Genomic DNA, 16,867 nt, shown 5'->3' with positions numbered 1-16,867 from the left:
TTGTGAGTGGTGTAAGGTAGAGGTCCAGTTTCATTATTTTGCATGTGAATATCCAGAAGAGACTGTCCTTTCTCCACTGAATATTATTGTCTCTCTTGTCAAATATTAGTTGACCATATATGTGTGGATTTATTTTGGGGTTCTCGATTCTTTTCCATTGGTCTATGTGTCTGTTTTCATGCCAGTATCCTACTGTTCTGATTACTAATATAGATTTGTTGGATATTTTCATTCATACCTTATAAGGGTCATATAGCAGGGGCCCATATCAGTTTCTGTGTTTCTACATGTCTGCAACCCAAGAGGATATGTGAAGCTCTCCAAGGCATGTTTTCCTTAAACTTCATTGCAACTGATAGCCCCAAGTTGGGTTTGCATTTTCTTCAACTCAACAAGGAGTGACCAACATAATGTTGGTGATAATTGTTATGATGAAGATAATAATCACTGGTACCTATTTAGCACTTACCATATGCCAAGATCTGTTTTAACTTCTTTATATGTAGTAATACATGTTAAGCCTTACAACAGTCCTATGAAATATGTATTATGTATTGTTATTATCCCCATTTTATAGAGAGGGGAATTGAAACGTAGAGGTTAAATGAATTGACCAAGGTTTGCCTAGTGTCTCACAACTAGTAAGTGGTGGATTGGGTGGTAAACCCAAGCAGTCAGACTCAGAATCCTTTCTATTCGATTGGCCGAAAAGTTCGTTTGGGTTTTTCTGTAACATCTTACAGAAAAACCCGAACGAACTTTTTGGCCAGCCCAATATTAACTATTATGTATATTGTTTCTCAATTCCCCCTTCTTGCAGGGTTCTTGATCTCTTTATTTTCTTGATTCTCTCCCTCACTTAACTTTGGGGAGAAAAGAACACCTTGTTCTTCCCCCTCTGAAAAGTAAAAGGGGGAAAGTCTCTTACCACAAACAGTGCTATTTCCAAAAGGCCAACAGCTTCTGCGATAGCATTTCCCTTTTCCCTCCAAAGTTCTCTAAAGACTAGAGGATTGAACCTGGAAGTGGTGGGGTGGTGATGGTAGTAAGTTGAGTTCTGTTGCTTCTTGTTAAGTCTTGGAGGAAGTATCCAACTCTCTTTAGAATTTAGGATACTTAGCCATTCTTGTTTGTCATCTGTGAGTCCTAGTTGCCAATGCTGGGGCAAAGGGAAAAAATCACTTTTTATTACTGAGGCTATTATAGTAGTCTAGGAAAGAAGACAGAGGCTTGGATAGGGTGGCAGTGAAAATGGAGAGAATCATAAATTTGGGATATATTTTGGAAATAAAGCCAACAAGACATGGTAGTAAATTGAATATGAGGGAGAAGAACAGAAAGGGATCAAAGAGGATTTTGCCTTGAGCAACCAGGTAGATGGAGGTACCATTTACCGAGATGAGGAAGACTAAAGATGAAAAGAGATTGGAATGGAAGTGTAAGGGTGGCTTGGTCATCAAGAGTACTGTTTTGCCAGGTTAAGTTTTAGATACCTGTTAGATAGCCATGTGAAGGTACCAAATAGAGAGTTGGATACAGGAGTTTGCAGCTCGATGGGCAAGGTAAAGTCTACAGTTATAGATCTGAAAATCACAGCATGTCCTATATTCAAAGCCATGGGATCAGATAAAATCAGTTAGGGAGAGGATGAGAGAAAAGAGAAGGCTGAGGATCAACCTTAGTATCCAGAGGAAAACTCAGCAAGATACTGAACAGGAGTCATCGGTCAGATAGGAAAAAAACAAGGAGAGTGTATTGTCTGTGTCTCAAGAGAATCAAGTCTTTGTCATGATTTGAGTATCCTAAATATAATAAGCTATGTACAGAGGAAGTGAAGCATCGACCTATTTAAGATGGTTTTCTGAACTCAGGCTCTCTGCTGTATAGGAAATTGAAACAAAACTTGAGTGGGAATAAAGAAGATGAGACTACATTACCTTAAGATCTCTTTTATCCAAATGAGTCTACCACTGAAACTCTTACTGTAAGAATCATATGTTTAAATGTGGAAAAATAAACCATTTTTGGTGAAGAATTTAGAACATGGGGCTAAGCTCCCAATTATTTAACTCACTTGAATGGACACATTTTTTAGTAGGAAGAACAAAATCAGAGATGAAGTGGTTTAAAAATTAAACCAGACCTACTAAAAGATTATGAAACAATTCACCTATAAAACATAAATAGAAGTGAATATAAGCCTCAGCTAAGTGATTTCCAATGTAGACCCATTTGTTTAAAAAAATTACCTTTATTAGCTTCTGGCTCTTCCATAGTTAATGCTGCTAGTTATGCCCCCTCCCCACAGTCTTCTAGTCTACTAATTTTCAAATTTTAGTGTACATCAAAATCAACTGGAAGACTTTTTTAAAATACGTATTTCAAGGTCACATCTCTGGAAATTCTGATAGGGTGTATGTAGCCAGGAAATCTATATTTTGACTAATACTCTAGGGGAGATGACCCTGGGACCACACTTGACAAAACACTTGTCCTGATCCTATGTTCCATGTATAGGTAACTCTCTTCTGATAGCAAAAGTGCCACTTGGCACTGTTCACACTATTTTTATTAAAATAATTTATTTTAGATGCATGGTTTACATAATAGAATTATAAAACTATAAGGTTGAAAGAATAGAAATCAAATATAGAGCTTTTCTTTAGCTTAGTAATTATATGTCAGTCTTGGCTTTTATAAAAAATAAGTTTTGGGGGAGGCTTTAATTTGTCTCCAGAGATTTATCCAACTTGGGGAGGCAGTCTACCTTTGAGTTTATTTTCAAGGAAATAATGGCTTAAAAAATGTATCCAACTAACTTTTAATTACTCTTTTTTTTGGAGTGATATAATAAATCAGTTATTTAGATCTTAAGTGGTTGATATTTGTTTTGACATCCTGACCACACACTAAAATAATGAGCTTTCAGATGTTTCTTTTTCTATAAGTATAATTATTCATGTGAATCCAGTATATTTTTCTTAACCTCAAATAGTTTCTAAGTCCTATGAAAGTAGAAATTAAAATGAGAACAAAGTTTGACAGTGCAATAATATTGTGTGTTCTAGTGCCTGGCACTTTGTCCTTGCTAGACGTTCAGTACGTGTTGACTGAAGGAGTACAATTATGTGCTAGTCTTTAATAGCTTTCATTCTGCCATTTTTTACTGCCAGCTGTGAAATCCGGTTGCCTACTTATGGTCCTGAAGTATTTCTTTAGTAACTCACAAAATTCTAGGAGATCCTTAAAAAATTAGAGATCTGAAAACCCAAAGTAACATACATTTGATGTTGTATAATTGTAGCTAACCCTGCCTAAGAGACATTCTAGCATGTTGGGGTAGGAGGTAGGGGGATGCCCTATCCAAAAGCTCAGAGGTTTTTGTTTGTTTGTTTGTTTGTTTACACTAATTAATGAAAAAAATTTATAAGCAATACTGTGGTGATTCAGTTTTCTGTTGAGGCATCTCAAACATGCATCATTTCATGGATTTACAATTCTGAAAGGTATAACTGGGTGAGCAAATACAGGGTCTGCTTTAATACTATCAAATTGAAACATGGCAACTGATAACATCTAGCATCCACCTGTTTCTAATTCCAGTTCCACATTTGAACTTATAAAATAACTGAAAGTAATGAGAATATGTATATATTATATATATAATCTATAATCTGTATGTTAAACCTGATAACTTGGTTAATGAAGGACTAGAAGAAAAGGTTGACCTAAAATGCAATTGGAACCTTAAAGGGCTTTAATTCTTTCCTCCTTCTCTCTCCTTCATTTATTGTTCCAGGCACAACAAATATCATATTATGTTTGACTTGAAAACTTTATTATCTAGGTAATAACGTTGAGAATCCCCATTTAAACATTCTTAATGGACTACTGCCTTGAAATTATTATTAGTCTTCTGATTTAATTATATAGAATAAATATAAAATAAAAAGTGATTGCACCAAAACATGGCTTTGGGGGATATTTTGAAAGAAAATGCGTAAATCTGAGCCATAATTTCTTTCCAGTGCAGTATTTAAATTTCAGACTTCAACCGCAGTTGTGATTGTTTTTAGTTAGCTGCCTGGAGTGTTATTTTAAGAAAGCAGAAGCACCATCATTTGCACACTTCTTATAGATCACACACCTTAACCCTGACTTTTTAGCTCCAGTTTTTCAAAAGAAAGTCAAGATGAAGAACTATTTGCTTTTCTGGGGAGTCCTGGCCATTTTTGTTATGGCTGTTCTTGTGACAGGTATGTGGTATTTTGAGAATGAACCCAGATTAAAGGAAAAATAGAACACAGATCTGTTCTTCAGATTTAAACATTTATATTTGTGTTTTGGTTGGACAGCTAGCTGGCTCCTTTTTTCTAGCATGTCTTAATCTTTGTATGAGCAGTGATATTTACATGGACAAGATTCATTGTAATTCTTTTTATTCTTTTTTCTCTTCTCTTGTTTGCCTACTACAACCTAGAGAATAAGAAAGTAGATATTTCTGGATAAGTACAGATAGCTATACTTACACGAATACCCATATTGAATCTTGAAAATCAGTAAACTTCTCCTTGAGTGTCTCAAATTTATATTCTGGAGAAATGAAGTAATAATTATTATAAATACAATATAGAGTGCATTGGGATTTTATTTCCCCAGAGAGCTTGGTATTAATACGTTCTAACAATGTTCCTGGATCTGAGCCTACAGATTTATTATGACCCTTTAACAATGTTTACTGTTGTACATATTTCCTATAACTTGATGGCTGAACTTCAGTTATTTTGTTTATTAACTTTTCAAACTATTATAGAAAATGGATTATATTCTGAATATAGAAGTACAGTAATTTTCATCTAGAAGGGCATATGAATTAGAAGTGATATAATTTGGCTTGTTTGTTCTAAGACTTACTGAGTTTATTCTTTTTTTTTGATCTCATTCTTATTTCAAGACAGAGTATGATGTAATTAAGAACAGTGATTTTACATGTAGTTTATACTAATTTAGCATTAAGAATAATGAACTTCTAATAATATTTAAAACAAAGATATTAGTAAACCATGTATATGTACCTATACATATATATAAATACATGTTTATAACATATTTATATACCTATAAACATGTGAAACATATATATAGCTATATATGTATAAAAGAGCTATAATTTATTGAGTATATACTATATTTTAGGCATTATGCTAACTGCTTTACATATACTATTCCATTTAATTCTCACAATAACCATTGGAGGGTAGGTACTATTATTGTTTCTGACATATAGTTGAGCCCATTGAAATTTAAAGAGATGAAGTAACTTACCTAAGGTCATACAACAAGCATGTGGTAGGTAGAACCCAGACCATCAGACACTATAGTCCACACTCCTAACTACTATCCTATTCTTCCTGTATAAGAGAATCACCTTTTAGTAAACTCATTACATTCATATCTAGTATGTATTAAGTCTATTTTCTTATTCGTTTGAATTGAATTAAATTTAACAAATATTTATTGAGCACCAACTATCTTTCTGGTGCTCTTGGAATAAAGTAAGGCATAGTCAACAATAACAGATTTATTAGGAAAAATACTTCTTGTTGATGAAACAGAATGTTAGAATCTTATAAGTCTTGGTGAATTGAAAGTATTTGTACATTTTTCTGGTAGGTATATTAGGCTACCTAGTATTTTTGTATAGTAACAGTAATGATGGTTTTTTCCTAGGTTTCTGGCAAGAAAATATAATATATGCCATAACTAAACTACAGATATTTTCTATTTAAGACTTAATGGTCAAGGGCTTCCCTGGTGGCGCAGTGGTTGAGAATCCGCCTGCCGATGCAGGGGACACGGGTTCGTGCCCCGGTCTGGGAGGATCCCACATGCCGTGGAGCGGCTAGGCCCGTGAGCCATGGCCGCTGAGCCTGCTCGTCTGGAGCCTGTGCTCCGCAATGGGAGAGGCCACAACAGTGAGAGGCCCGCCTAGCACCAAAAAAAAAAAAAAAAAAAAAAAAGACTTAATGGTCAAGTCACTACTTGACTCAATCTGTATTTTTTGGTCAGGCATTACATGCTCATTTCTATTTTATTGTGAGAAAACATTTAAGAGTCATGAATACAGGAGGAGGGAAAGGACACCATTTAAGTCATCTTATTACTCTTTTCAAAAAATTAAGAATTATATCATTGTCTTAAATTGCTTCATAATGATTTATCATACAGACTTTTATCAGAAGATTTATTAAGAACTTACGAATAATAGCATAATAATGCATTATAAATTACTTCAAAACAATTATAAGTATAATAACAATGGTCTTAAAATGTTTTTGTAATGACTGTTATCATTAAGACTGAAATAGTTCAGTTAGCTCCTTTCTGCTATGGGATCGTCACCAGAATAATTAGATTTCCAGTTACAGTTATCTTTATCCTTATCATTTAACCTTTAAAACTTGAATTTGTGTGCTAAGTCTTTGTTTTTTTACTTGAGGCTTGATGGAAGGAAATTTTAAAGGTCACTTAGCTAAAATTATAGGAATAAAAAAGATATTTAACATCATTATTATTGTTTAATTAACACTATTAAATAAAGCTATTTATTTTGGGGGGGAGTGGAATGTCACTTTTTATTTATGTCTTTTACATTGTTTTAATTTTTTACAATAATTTTTCAACTTTTTAAAGAAAAAACAATGTTTTTTTTTACTCAGGTTCTTATGCATTTTAAGAGAGATGAAATGACACTGTTTTCCCCCCACTACATATATTATAAGCATCTTCTCTTTTTTTATTAAAAATTTTTACAAGACAAGGAAAGACTGAGGAACTGTCACAGATTAGAGTACATACATATATACTAAAGGGACACAACAACTAAATCCATTGTGGGATCCCACATTGGATCCTTGGACAGGAAAAGAATAGTGGAAAAACTGGTCAAATCTGAATTAGATCTGTAGTTTAGTTTACAGTATTGTTATCAGTGTTACTTTCCTCATTTTGATAACTGTACTATGGTTATGTAAGTTGTAAATATTAGGGGAAATTAGGTGAAGGATATATGAGAACTTTCTGTGCTGTTTTTGCACATTTTCTGTAAGACTAAAATCATTTCAGAATAAAAAAATGTAAAACTTTAAAAATATATTCCGGAACTTAATTCACTATTTTCCTTTCCAAGCTTTTTTTTTTTCTGTGTTCCCTATATTTATTAATGGGATTATTAGTCTCCTACTCACCAGTAAAGCTATTTACTATTAACTCTTCAGGTATCTGTTAACTGATCTAAGTCCAGATAATAAGAAATTTTCTGTGTTAATTCTTTGCAGCACTTAACAGACCTCATTGTCTAATATTCAGATTAGACAATAAATGTTGACATTCAGAGTTAAGGCTTTAATAGTCATCTGTGTATAATATTCAGATTAAACAATAAATGTTGACATTCAGAGTTAAGGCTTTAATAGTCATCTGTGTATAATGTTCAGATTAAACAATAAATGTTGACATTCAGAGTTAAGGCTTTAATAGTCATCTGTGTATTCACTCATTCATTTATTATTTTTTTCTGTACACATGCATATTATATGAAATAGAACTTGTACCTTACAATATATTCTAAATTGTTTTAGCAAATTTATAGCACCTTATGTCTATATATATTGTATCTTTAAAAATAATTCTTGGGCTTCCCTGATGGCTGCAGTGGTTGGGAGTCCGCCTGCCAATGCAGGGAACACGGGTTCGTGCCCCGGTCCGGGAAGATCCCACATGCCGCGGAGCGGCTGGGCCCGTGAGCCATGGCCGCTGAGCCTGCGCGTCCTCAGCCTGTGTGAGCCATGGCCACTGAGCCGGCACATACGGAGCCTGTGCCCCGAAATGGGAGAGGCCACAGCAGTGGGAGGCCCGTGTACCGCAAAAAAAAAAAAAAAATATATATATATATATAAGAAATATTAATAAATATAGCACTTATTATTTTATTGTATTAATCATTATACTATGATAACCTGAATGTTATTAATGCAAAGAAGAATATAATTAAGTTTAGGAAACTTTCAGTGGAGAATATTTAAAGTCTTACAAAATATGGTTAATTTTGGGAAAATTTGCATGTTCTTAGTTCTAGTGCAATCTAAGGAAAAAAGAAAGTATAACTGGGAGTTCAGGAAGGACGTGACACTTCAAACTGGATTTATTATAAAGGCTAATGTTACTTTTTGTTCACTTTTGAATAAATTGCTCTGGTCTGAGAGAAATCCGGTTTAGATTTTTGTTTTCTTTCTCATTTTGGCATTTGGCACTCATTTTCACAAAGCCACATCATTCAGAGGGTTGTGCCTCTATTACTAACATTAGATTAAAACCAGAATTCTTTCAGTCAGGTTAGAAAGACCGTGGACTGGTCCAAGGGAAGGAGAGAAAATTCCTTTTGGAGTTCATTTGGATTTCCTTCACTATGCTGTGAGATTCCATTTAGCTATTTTAGATTAGGAAAAAGAACAAATGGAGAAAGCCAAAACTGATCAACCATAAAACTTAAGTTTTCTGCTGGGGGGAGGGGCATAAATTAACTCGATAGAAAGTGTAAAAATAGACTTTCATTTACCTTTCTTCTTAATATGTATTATCTTTCAAGCCCAAGATGAAGAAGAAAGGACTGTTCTTGTTGACAACAAGTGTAAGTGTGCCCGGATTACTTCCAGGATCATCCCTTCTGCTGAAGATCCTAGTCAAGACATTGTGGAGAGAAACATCAGAATTATGTATGTGGTGTTTCAGGTTTCATTTTTTCATATTGTGAGCAGATATACTTTCTGATATTAGCAATTGTTTGCATGTGATACCTATATCTTTGCTCCTCTTTTTGGTGTGTAGCACCTTACATTAGTTGAATCTGGTTAATGTGCTTGAGCCAATTATGTAGAAGTTGGGAGCAGGAACAAAGGTTTCCAGGCAACCTAAAACCAGTCAGCTAGATTAAATAAAAACTGAAGGTTGCATCTAGTCATCAACATGCCCTGTTTATACAGAGTTATTTCAATTTGAATCAGAACTTTTAGTTGCCCTTGATCAGTTCAAAGTGAACCTTGACAAAACATTAAAAGGCTTGTTTTTGTACCATATATGGACCACAGAGTATTTCACTTTGTACTCCACTGCTGGTCTCCATAAAAGTAAGGTAGACTAATCAAATTGACTAAGTTAATTTCGTCTACACTTGTATATTGGACTTCAGATATTTATTTCATTTCACACATAGTCTGTCATAAGCTATGAGTCTTATTCAACAGCAAAAATGCTAATAATACTTAAGAACTGAGATTCCTATTGGATCTAGTCATTAATGTCTTCCTTGTGAACTACTTCTACCTTGAATAGCCTCCCCCCAAATCAGATACCTTTTACTGAAACAGAACATAGCATTCGATCCCATTTAATCAATGGGAGAAGTATAACATGCTTAAGAATTTGTTTCGAGTTCTGGCTGTCACTAAATAGCTATGTGCTCTAGTGTGCTAGTTACTTAACCAATCTACACTTCAACTTTCTCATCTTTACTAATAGGAAAATATGTATCTCATAGGGTTATTGTAAAGATAAATTGAGAAAATCTATTCCTTTTAAAGACTGTATAGTTCCTGGCACATTTTCAAAACATATTTGCTGTTATTTATTCACCTAACCTATGTGCCAGTTATCATTATGTCACTATCCTTCTTAAAATCCCTTTGCTGGTTCCCGTAATGTTGTTACTAGGATAAATTACGAATGTCTCAGCCTAACCTATAACACTCGGCAAAACTCTCAGGCTCTTTCATTGACACTTTTTTTTTCACCTCATGTTTGAAAAGCCAGTACATTGCAGTACCTTTATTTCCTCACACTCACAGTGCTCTCTTCCTCTTTCGTTTTTGCATAACCTAGTTCCTCTGGTTGAAGAACTCTTTCTCCCACCCCTCTTAGCCTGGTTAACTCCTCACCCTGCATGTCTTAGCTTGGACATCTCTTCCTCTAGCAAATTTTCTCTGACCACAGAGTCTATACCACATAGCTCCCTGTTAAGGATAGAACAATTGGAGAAGCATGTAACTTGAGGGGATGGCATCCATGACACTGGCACCTAAACCATGTTGAAGAGGAGTGTCTATCTTATGTTTAAATTTCCAGGGGACAGATTTAAAATGGCACACCAGGATTCTTTAATTTATCTTTTTCTTCTATTACACGATTCTTTTTATGATATATTATTTATTGAAATCAGGCAATTCAGTTACTTCATGCCGCTTCCCTGATGTGTATTGATGCTTCCCTAATCTTATTTCTGAAAGTTTTATTATCATTACTGTGTCATTATGGCATTATTCCCAGCTCCATCACTTACTAATGATGTGACTTTGGGCAAGTTACTTAACTTATTTGAGCCTGTTTCCTAAACAGAAAAAAAGGAATAATTATGTAAGTATGTATATATATATATATATATATATATATATATATACATATACATATATATATATATATATATATATATATATATATACACATATACTTCATTAGGTTGTGAGGATTAAACATAGTAATGTATAAAAGCACCTAGAACAGTGTTTGGTCCATGGTGAAACAATTATACATGTTTATTCCCTTATTTTTCTCATTATTTAAAGCATCTTTTAATACTACTAGAGATTTTACAGTGTAATAAAGAGTTGACCATTCATTCATTCATTTGGCAAACATTTATTGAGTGCTTCTGAAAACCACTGAGGATTGGAGCTGGGGATAAAATAGTTTATATAAAACACAGTCCATGCCATCAAAGAATTTACAGTCTAGTAGGGAACTTTAAATAATTGAAAAGGCAATTTCAATACAGTATTGTAAATGCTATGACAAGAATAGGCATAGGATGTTATAGGAGCACGAAGCAGGGGCACCCAGTCCAGTCCTTGGGGGAGGTGGGAGAGGGTATTTGGAGTAAGTGGTAGAAGTGGATGATGGCTGTTAGCTGACTGAACTGGAGTTAGCTAGGTAAATGTGTATGGGGGACGGCAGGGTTGATAGGTGAAGCAGATCATGCCAGGAAAAGGGAACAGGGTTGCTGTGAGGATTATATGAGATCATCATGTTAACATGTTTATCATAGTACCAGGCACACTGTAGGTGCTTAGTAAATTGTAGAACTGTTATTGTTTTTGTCATTGTTAAGACTTGGAGATGAGAAAATCGTGGTAAGTTTGTGCAATTGCAAGCAGCTGTTTACAGCTGGAACATGTTATAAAAAGAGTGGTGTGGTGAGAGATAAGGCTGGAGAGTTAGAGGTATTTCATGTAGTGTCTTCTGTGCCATCTTAATGATACCCTGTTTTCTAGGGGGAGACAGTGTAGGTTTTAAGCAGAGAAGGAAATTAGGCTTATATTTTAAAAATACTATTTTGGCAATAATGTGGCTAATACATTGGAGGGGTCAAGACTGAAGGGGAGTGTATTGCTGCCAACTAGGAGAGAAATGGTGGTGTCCTGATCAAGTAACTGGAGTTCACAGATGCAAAGAATCAGAATCAATTGAACTGTGAGATGGATTAGATATAGGTCATGACAGAAAGGGAAGACTGAGGGTGGTATCCAAGTTTTTGGCTTGGATATCTATGTGGATAGTATTGCTAAATACTGAGTTAGGAAGCATGAGTTGTTTTTTTGTGTGTATTTTTTGGTAGGGAGGGATGCATATGATGAGGAGTGGTGACATAGATGAAGAAATGTAAAATTTAATGAAATCACCTGAACTAGTTGATGTGTAATTTTTCATGGAACATCTCCAAATCAAGAGGTCTGGATTCCATTTCCAGCTTTACTACTTAGTAGTTATGTGACCTTGGGTAGGTCACCAACCTCTTTGATTTATAATTACTGCATTTCTAAAATGTGAATATTATTATCTGTCCATTCCATAAATATTGAACATATTCTACATGCCACACATGTAGCAAGGCACTGGGAATGTGTAAATGTTTTTGCTTCTAGGAATTTATAGAATCTAGAAGCAACTACTGTTAACTATGTAAGCAACTGTAATATGGCATTTGTTATAATAAGATATATGAAACTTTAATGAGACTACAGAGGAAGGAGTTTATTGAGGGGTGGGGATGGGATCAAGGTAAAAATCACAGAGAAGGTAAAACTTGAGCTTATTTTTAAAGGAAAAGCAGGGATTTGCCAAGTAATCAAAGATAGTTGACAGAGGAGTTGTTGTGAGGTTTATTTTGAATGACAATGCTTAAAATGTACCAATTACTGTGAAATCTGAGTGGTAGTATTACTAAAGAGTGTTTATAGGTGCTAAATGTCTGAATGAAATAGTAAGTACTGTCCTAGCAATATACCTATTACCAAAAATAGCAGTATCTGCTGATTTCATTATTCTTCTTTATTTCTTTGTTTTTTTTTAGTGTTCCTCTGAACAGCAGGGAGAATATCTCTGATCCTACCTCACCTCTGAGAACCAAATTTGTGTACCATTTGTCCGACCTGTAAGAGATTTTCCTTCATACTAATATAGATACTGAAGTCAATAACTTTTAATTAAATTGTTAGTAAGAATGTTTTTGAAAACAAATTGGAGTATAAACATTTACCAATATAATTTGAACTTTTGAATATATTAATTCCTATGTTAATCATTAGGTATCATAAATTCATAAAACTTTATCACAGATAAAAGTTAGCTGTAAATTTATTCTAAAGATGAAATTATTGCCATTAGTACAAAGGACCAATTTGTCTTTATAGTTCAATAATTCAGACACATTAACATGCAGATGTTTCTTTGGAAACTATAGAATCCAACATAAAAAATTAAAGAACAAACCCTTCTTTGTTACTATAAATAACTCATTTACTCCTAGTACCTCACAATCATATTATCATATTATTAATTATATTGCTTATTTTCAACTGAAGGTTGAAAAATTATGTAAATAATTCTGTATTATAGAGACATTGAAGTCTGAAAGGAGTCACTCTTTGTCAGAACTAATTGATTTTGGATAGAAATGTATAGTTACTCAGATTCTGAGACAACATTTGATGGGGGTTGTCTAATGCATATATTTGTTTTTCAGCTGTAAAAAATGTGATCTTACAGAAGTGGAGCTGGATAATCAAATAGTTACTGCCACCCAGAGCAATATCTGTGATGAAGACATTGAGACTTGTTACACTTATGACAGAAACAAGTGCTATACAAACAGGGTCCCACTTACCTATGGTGGTAAGACCAAAATGGTGGAAACAGCTTTGACCCCAGATTCCTGCTATCCTGACTAATTTAAGTCATTGCTGACTGCACAACTCCTTACCTTGAAAGGCTCTCCATTTTGATTCCAGGTAGTTAATATATTTACTACCAATGAATTTGAAACCGTGATTTTTTGGGGGGATAATATAAAACTAACTACCCTACTCCCCCCCACTCACCTGCCCCTGGTCAAATAACTGAAATAGTAGCATTGTTATTTTTAAAGGTAAATTTCTAGCATTTAAAAAAATAGACAAGGGGAGAAAATAAAACTCAAAAGAGTAAAAATCAGGAGACATAATTAAATTTTGCCTTTTTTTTTTTGGCTTTGCCCTGGAGAGCCTGAGCTTTTGCACATTCCATATTATTCTCTTTAAAAAAAGTATCACTGTGCAGAGAAAATTTACATGTAAATATCGGTCAATTGTTTGTCTTCATTAGAAAAAGAATAATTGGAAAACATGTTTTGGAAATATTTATAAAATAATTTAAAATGGGATCTGTAATATTTGTGAAACCAATTAGATGCAAGTGACATAATTAAGTGTATAATTGAAAAATATATTCTGATATAACAGATTTGGGAGCAAATGATATGGATTTTTTTTAATAAAATTTTTTTGATAATCAGGATAGTGTGAGAAATTCCCATTAAAAATCACCTGTTATAACTGAATCTAACAAATTATGTATTCCAAAATATGTATTCTCCAGCACAGTTTGAACAATTAAATAGATTCATAAGCATATACCTGTGTGAAATAATTTACTGGAAAAAAGTTTGCTTGTGTTAACTTTGCTGTATGTAAGTTAAAATATCATTTATGGGACTTCCCTGGTGGCGCAGTGGTTAAGAATCCGCCTGCCAGTGCAGGGGACACAGGTTCATGCCCTGGTCCAGGAAGATCCCACATTCTGCATAGCAACTAAGCCTGTGCACCACAACTACTGAGCCTGTGCTCTAGAGCCCTCAAGCCACAACTACTGAGCCCACAGGCCACAACTCCTGAAGCCTAGGCACCTAGAGCCCCGCCCCACAACAAGAGAAGCCACTGCAATGAGAAGCCCATGCGCCGCAACCAGAGAAAGCCTGTCACAGCAACGAAGACCCAGTGCAGCCAAAAATAAATAAATAAATAAATAAACAAATAAATAAATAAAAATATCATTTATTACTGAGGAACAGTTGTAAGTATAATTATGCATTAATCACTGAATTCAAACCTGTAATATTTGAGGTAGCTTTGTCATTTTATACCTAAACTTAAATTAAAAGGCCAGGTCCCTCCTGACAAATATAGTGCTTCTCATGGCACATAAAACTTCTTTATGGCAGAAAGTCAAGGCCAATTGGCGTACATATCTAAGACTACTGTGGAAAGTAAATGCTGACCCTGCATTTAAAATAATGAAAGGCTGATTAGTAAAATCAGTTTCTTGAAGAAACATTGTTTTCTTTTTTTTTAAATGGTAATATTCATTTTTAATAACTTCCACTGTGTTCATACTGATTATTCAGTGTTTTGTTTTTTTTTTAGGGATAAAGCTCCGACACTCTGGTGCTTCTGTAGGAATCATAGTTTTGACATGCTAAAGACAAATGATTCTTGACCAATCTTCAATCTGGTATGTGGTTTTAGCCAAGAATTTGAACTTTATTTAATCAGTAAACAGTTATTGAATATTTACCACATGCAAGGAACTCTGCTAGATTTTTGGTGATTAATCTGTGATAAGTGCCCTCAAGATAGTGCCACTCACTTCCTAGACCTCTGCTCAGTTGGACCCCAGTTCAGTTCGGTAACAATCTTCACCTTGACTACTTAAAAAAAAAATTGCAAATCCTGTTCCCTATCTTGGTTTATTCCACCCCCATGTACTTATCACCCTCTAGCAGACTATATCATTTTACTTACATATTATGTTTATGGTGTCTCCTCCAACAATGTGTAAGCGCCACAAGCACAGCCATTTTTATTTTGCCCATTGATGTATCCCCAGCACTGGGAAGGGTGTCTGGCACATAGAGGAGCTCGATAAATATGCGTTGAATGAATGAATATGAGTACAGCTTAGTTGAGGAAACAAGACATATGCATAATCACAGTCACTTGGCAGAGTCACGTAAAGCAAAGAAATAGGTTTGGAAGTGTTCTGAGAATTTATGGGAGACTTCTCCCCCAATTTTATTGAGATATAACTGACATACAACTTTGTATAAGTTTTAAGGTGCACAGCAGAATGACTTCACATACTTATCTATTGTGAAATTGTTACCACAATAAGTTTAGTTAACATCCATCACCTCATATAGGTACAAATTTTGTTTCCCTTGTGATGAGAACTTTTAGGGGGAGACTGTTTCTGAAGAGGCTCCTCTACTGTATTCCCATCTTTGCCTTAGTTTCTCTGCATACCCAATAAAAAAAGTTTTTGGTACCATGTTGCAGATTCTTGTAGGAGAGAGCCCTATGCCAGTATTATTGCCTCATTAAATGCCAGCTGGAAGAGGACTGCAAACTTAAAGTCCTGCGGGTCTTCCTTCTTTCAGAAGTTCAGTTAAACTCTAAAATTATCATATTGATAACAATTTAGCACTTATACTAAGTGCTAGGTGTTAGTCTTAAGTGCTTTATTAAGCATTAACTCATTCAGTATAAATCCAGAGTAGCAGGTGACTCTTAAATGAGTTACTGAAGAGTGATTAAAGCCTTCCTGTTAGTCTCATTCATACATTTAAGTGGACAATTTAACAGGGATACATGAGGAGTCAGTGCAGATGAAGCAACTGTGAAAGGAACCTCTCCTTTGTCTTTGTGTTTGTGTGAGGTCCGTGGGCTGTTCCAACCAATGATAATTGAGTGTGGCAAAGATACTAAGACAGGCTTTGGGGTGGCAGTGTAGTATAGTGGTTAAATCCATGGCCTAGCTTGGAATACTCTACTTAGAGACTAAATGACAAGTCACCAAGGGCAAGTTTATTCAATGTAAGGTTGAAAAATGAGTAAAAATAACTATCTCATAAAATATCTCATGAAATAACTATCATAAAAATAAGCATACATTCCATAATGTATGTATATCACTTAACACAGCTTTTATAGCTTTCAGTAACCTTCTGTAAATTACAGTTGATAATGTGTGTTGTCTTTTGGCTCATCTCTTTGCTTAGGCAGCAAATCAGAGAAAAATGTGAACACGTATTAGATCAGTGATTGTCAAACTTAAATGTGTGTGAGACTCACCTGGAGGACTCATTGAAACAGATTGCTGAGCCGCACCCTCAGAAATGCTGATTTAAGTAATTCTGGGATGCTACAGGAGAAATTGCAGGTCTCAAAAAATTCCCCGGTGCTGCTGCTGCCTGGGAATTGCTTTAGAACCACGACTTTAGAATTATAAGCCTCCATCTCCACCTAGTGGTTGATTTATGAAATTCAATGCATATGCATTTTAACACATTTCATTTAGTCCTCATAAGTGTCCTGTGAAATAATCATTGTCTTCATTTTACAAATCGTGAAACTAAGATACAAAGAGATAAAGTAATCTTATTAAG

General features: G+C 34.6%; 1 protein-coding gene across 2 annotated transcripts; it reads left to right on the top strand.

Annotated features, from left to right (window-relative positions):
* The first annotated feature begins 4,058 nt into the window (after window positions 1-4,058).
* On the top strand, window positions 4,059-14,929 carry JCHAIN (joining chain of multimeric IgA and IgM). Of its 2 annotated transcripts, XR_010841022.1 has the most exons (5): window positions 4,114-4,256; window positions 8,648-8,774; window positions 12,461-12,541; window positions 13,133-13,397; window positions 14,847-14,929. XR_010841022.1 is itself a non-coding variant. In XM_059065789.2 (4 exons), exons 1-4 carry the CDS (start codon window positions 4,193-4,195, stop codon window positions 13,335-13,337), a joined length of 477 nt encoding a protein of 158 aa, XP_058921772.1. In that variant the 5' UTR covers window positions 4,059-4,192; the 3' UTR covers window positions 13,338-14,428. The 2 variants fall into 2 exon arrangements, 1 of the variants encoding a protein (XP_058921772.1); XM_059065789.2 differs by lacking the exon at window positions 14,847-14,929 and having other exon boundaries at window positions 4,059-4,256; window positions 13,133-14,428.
* Window positions 14,930-16,867: the final 1,938 nt, after the last annotated feature.

This window comes from Kogia breviceps, chromosome 6 (assembly GCF_026419965.1).
Source record: "Kogia breviceps isolate mKogBre1 chromosome 6, mKogBre1 haplotype 1, whole genome shotgun sequence".
In the NCBI taxonomy this organism is placed as follows: Eukaryota; Metazoa; Chordata; class Mammalia; order Artiodactyla; family Physeteridae; genus Kogia; species Kogia breviceps.
Note: the sequence above shows the minus strand (reverse complement) of the source record. Positions and strands in the feature narration are given on the sequence as shown.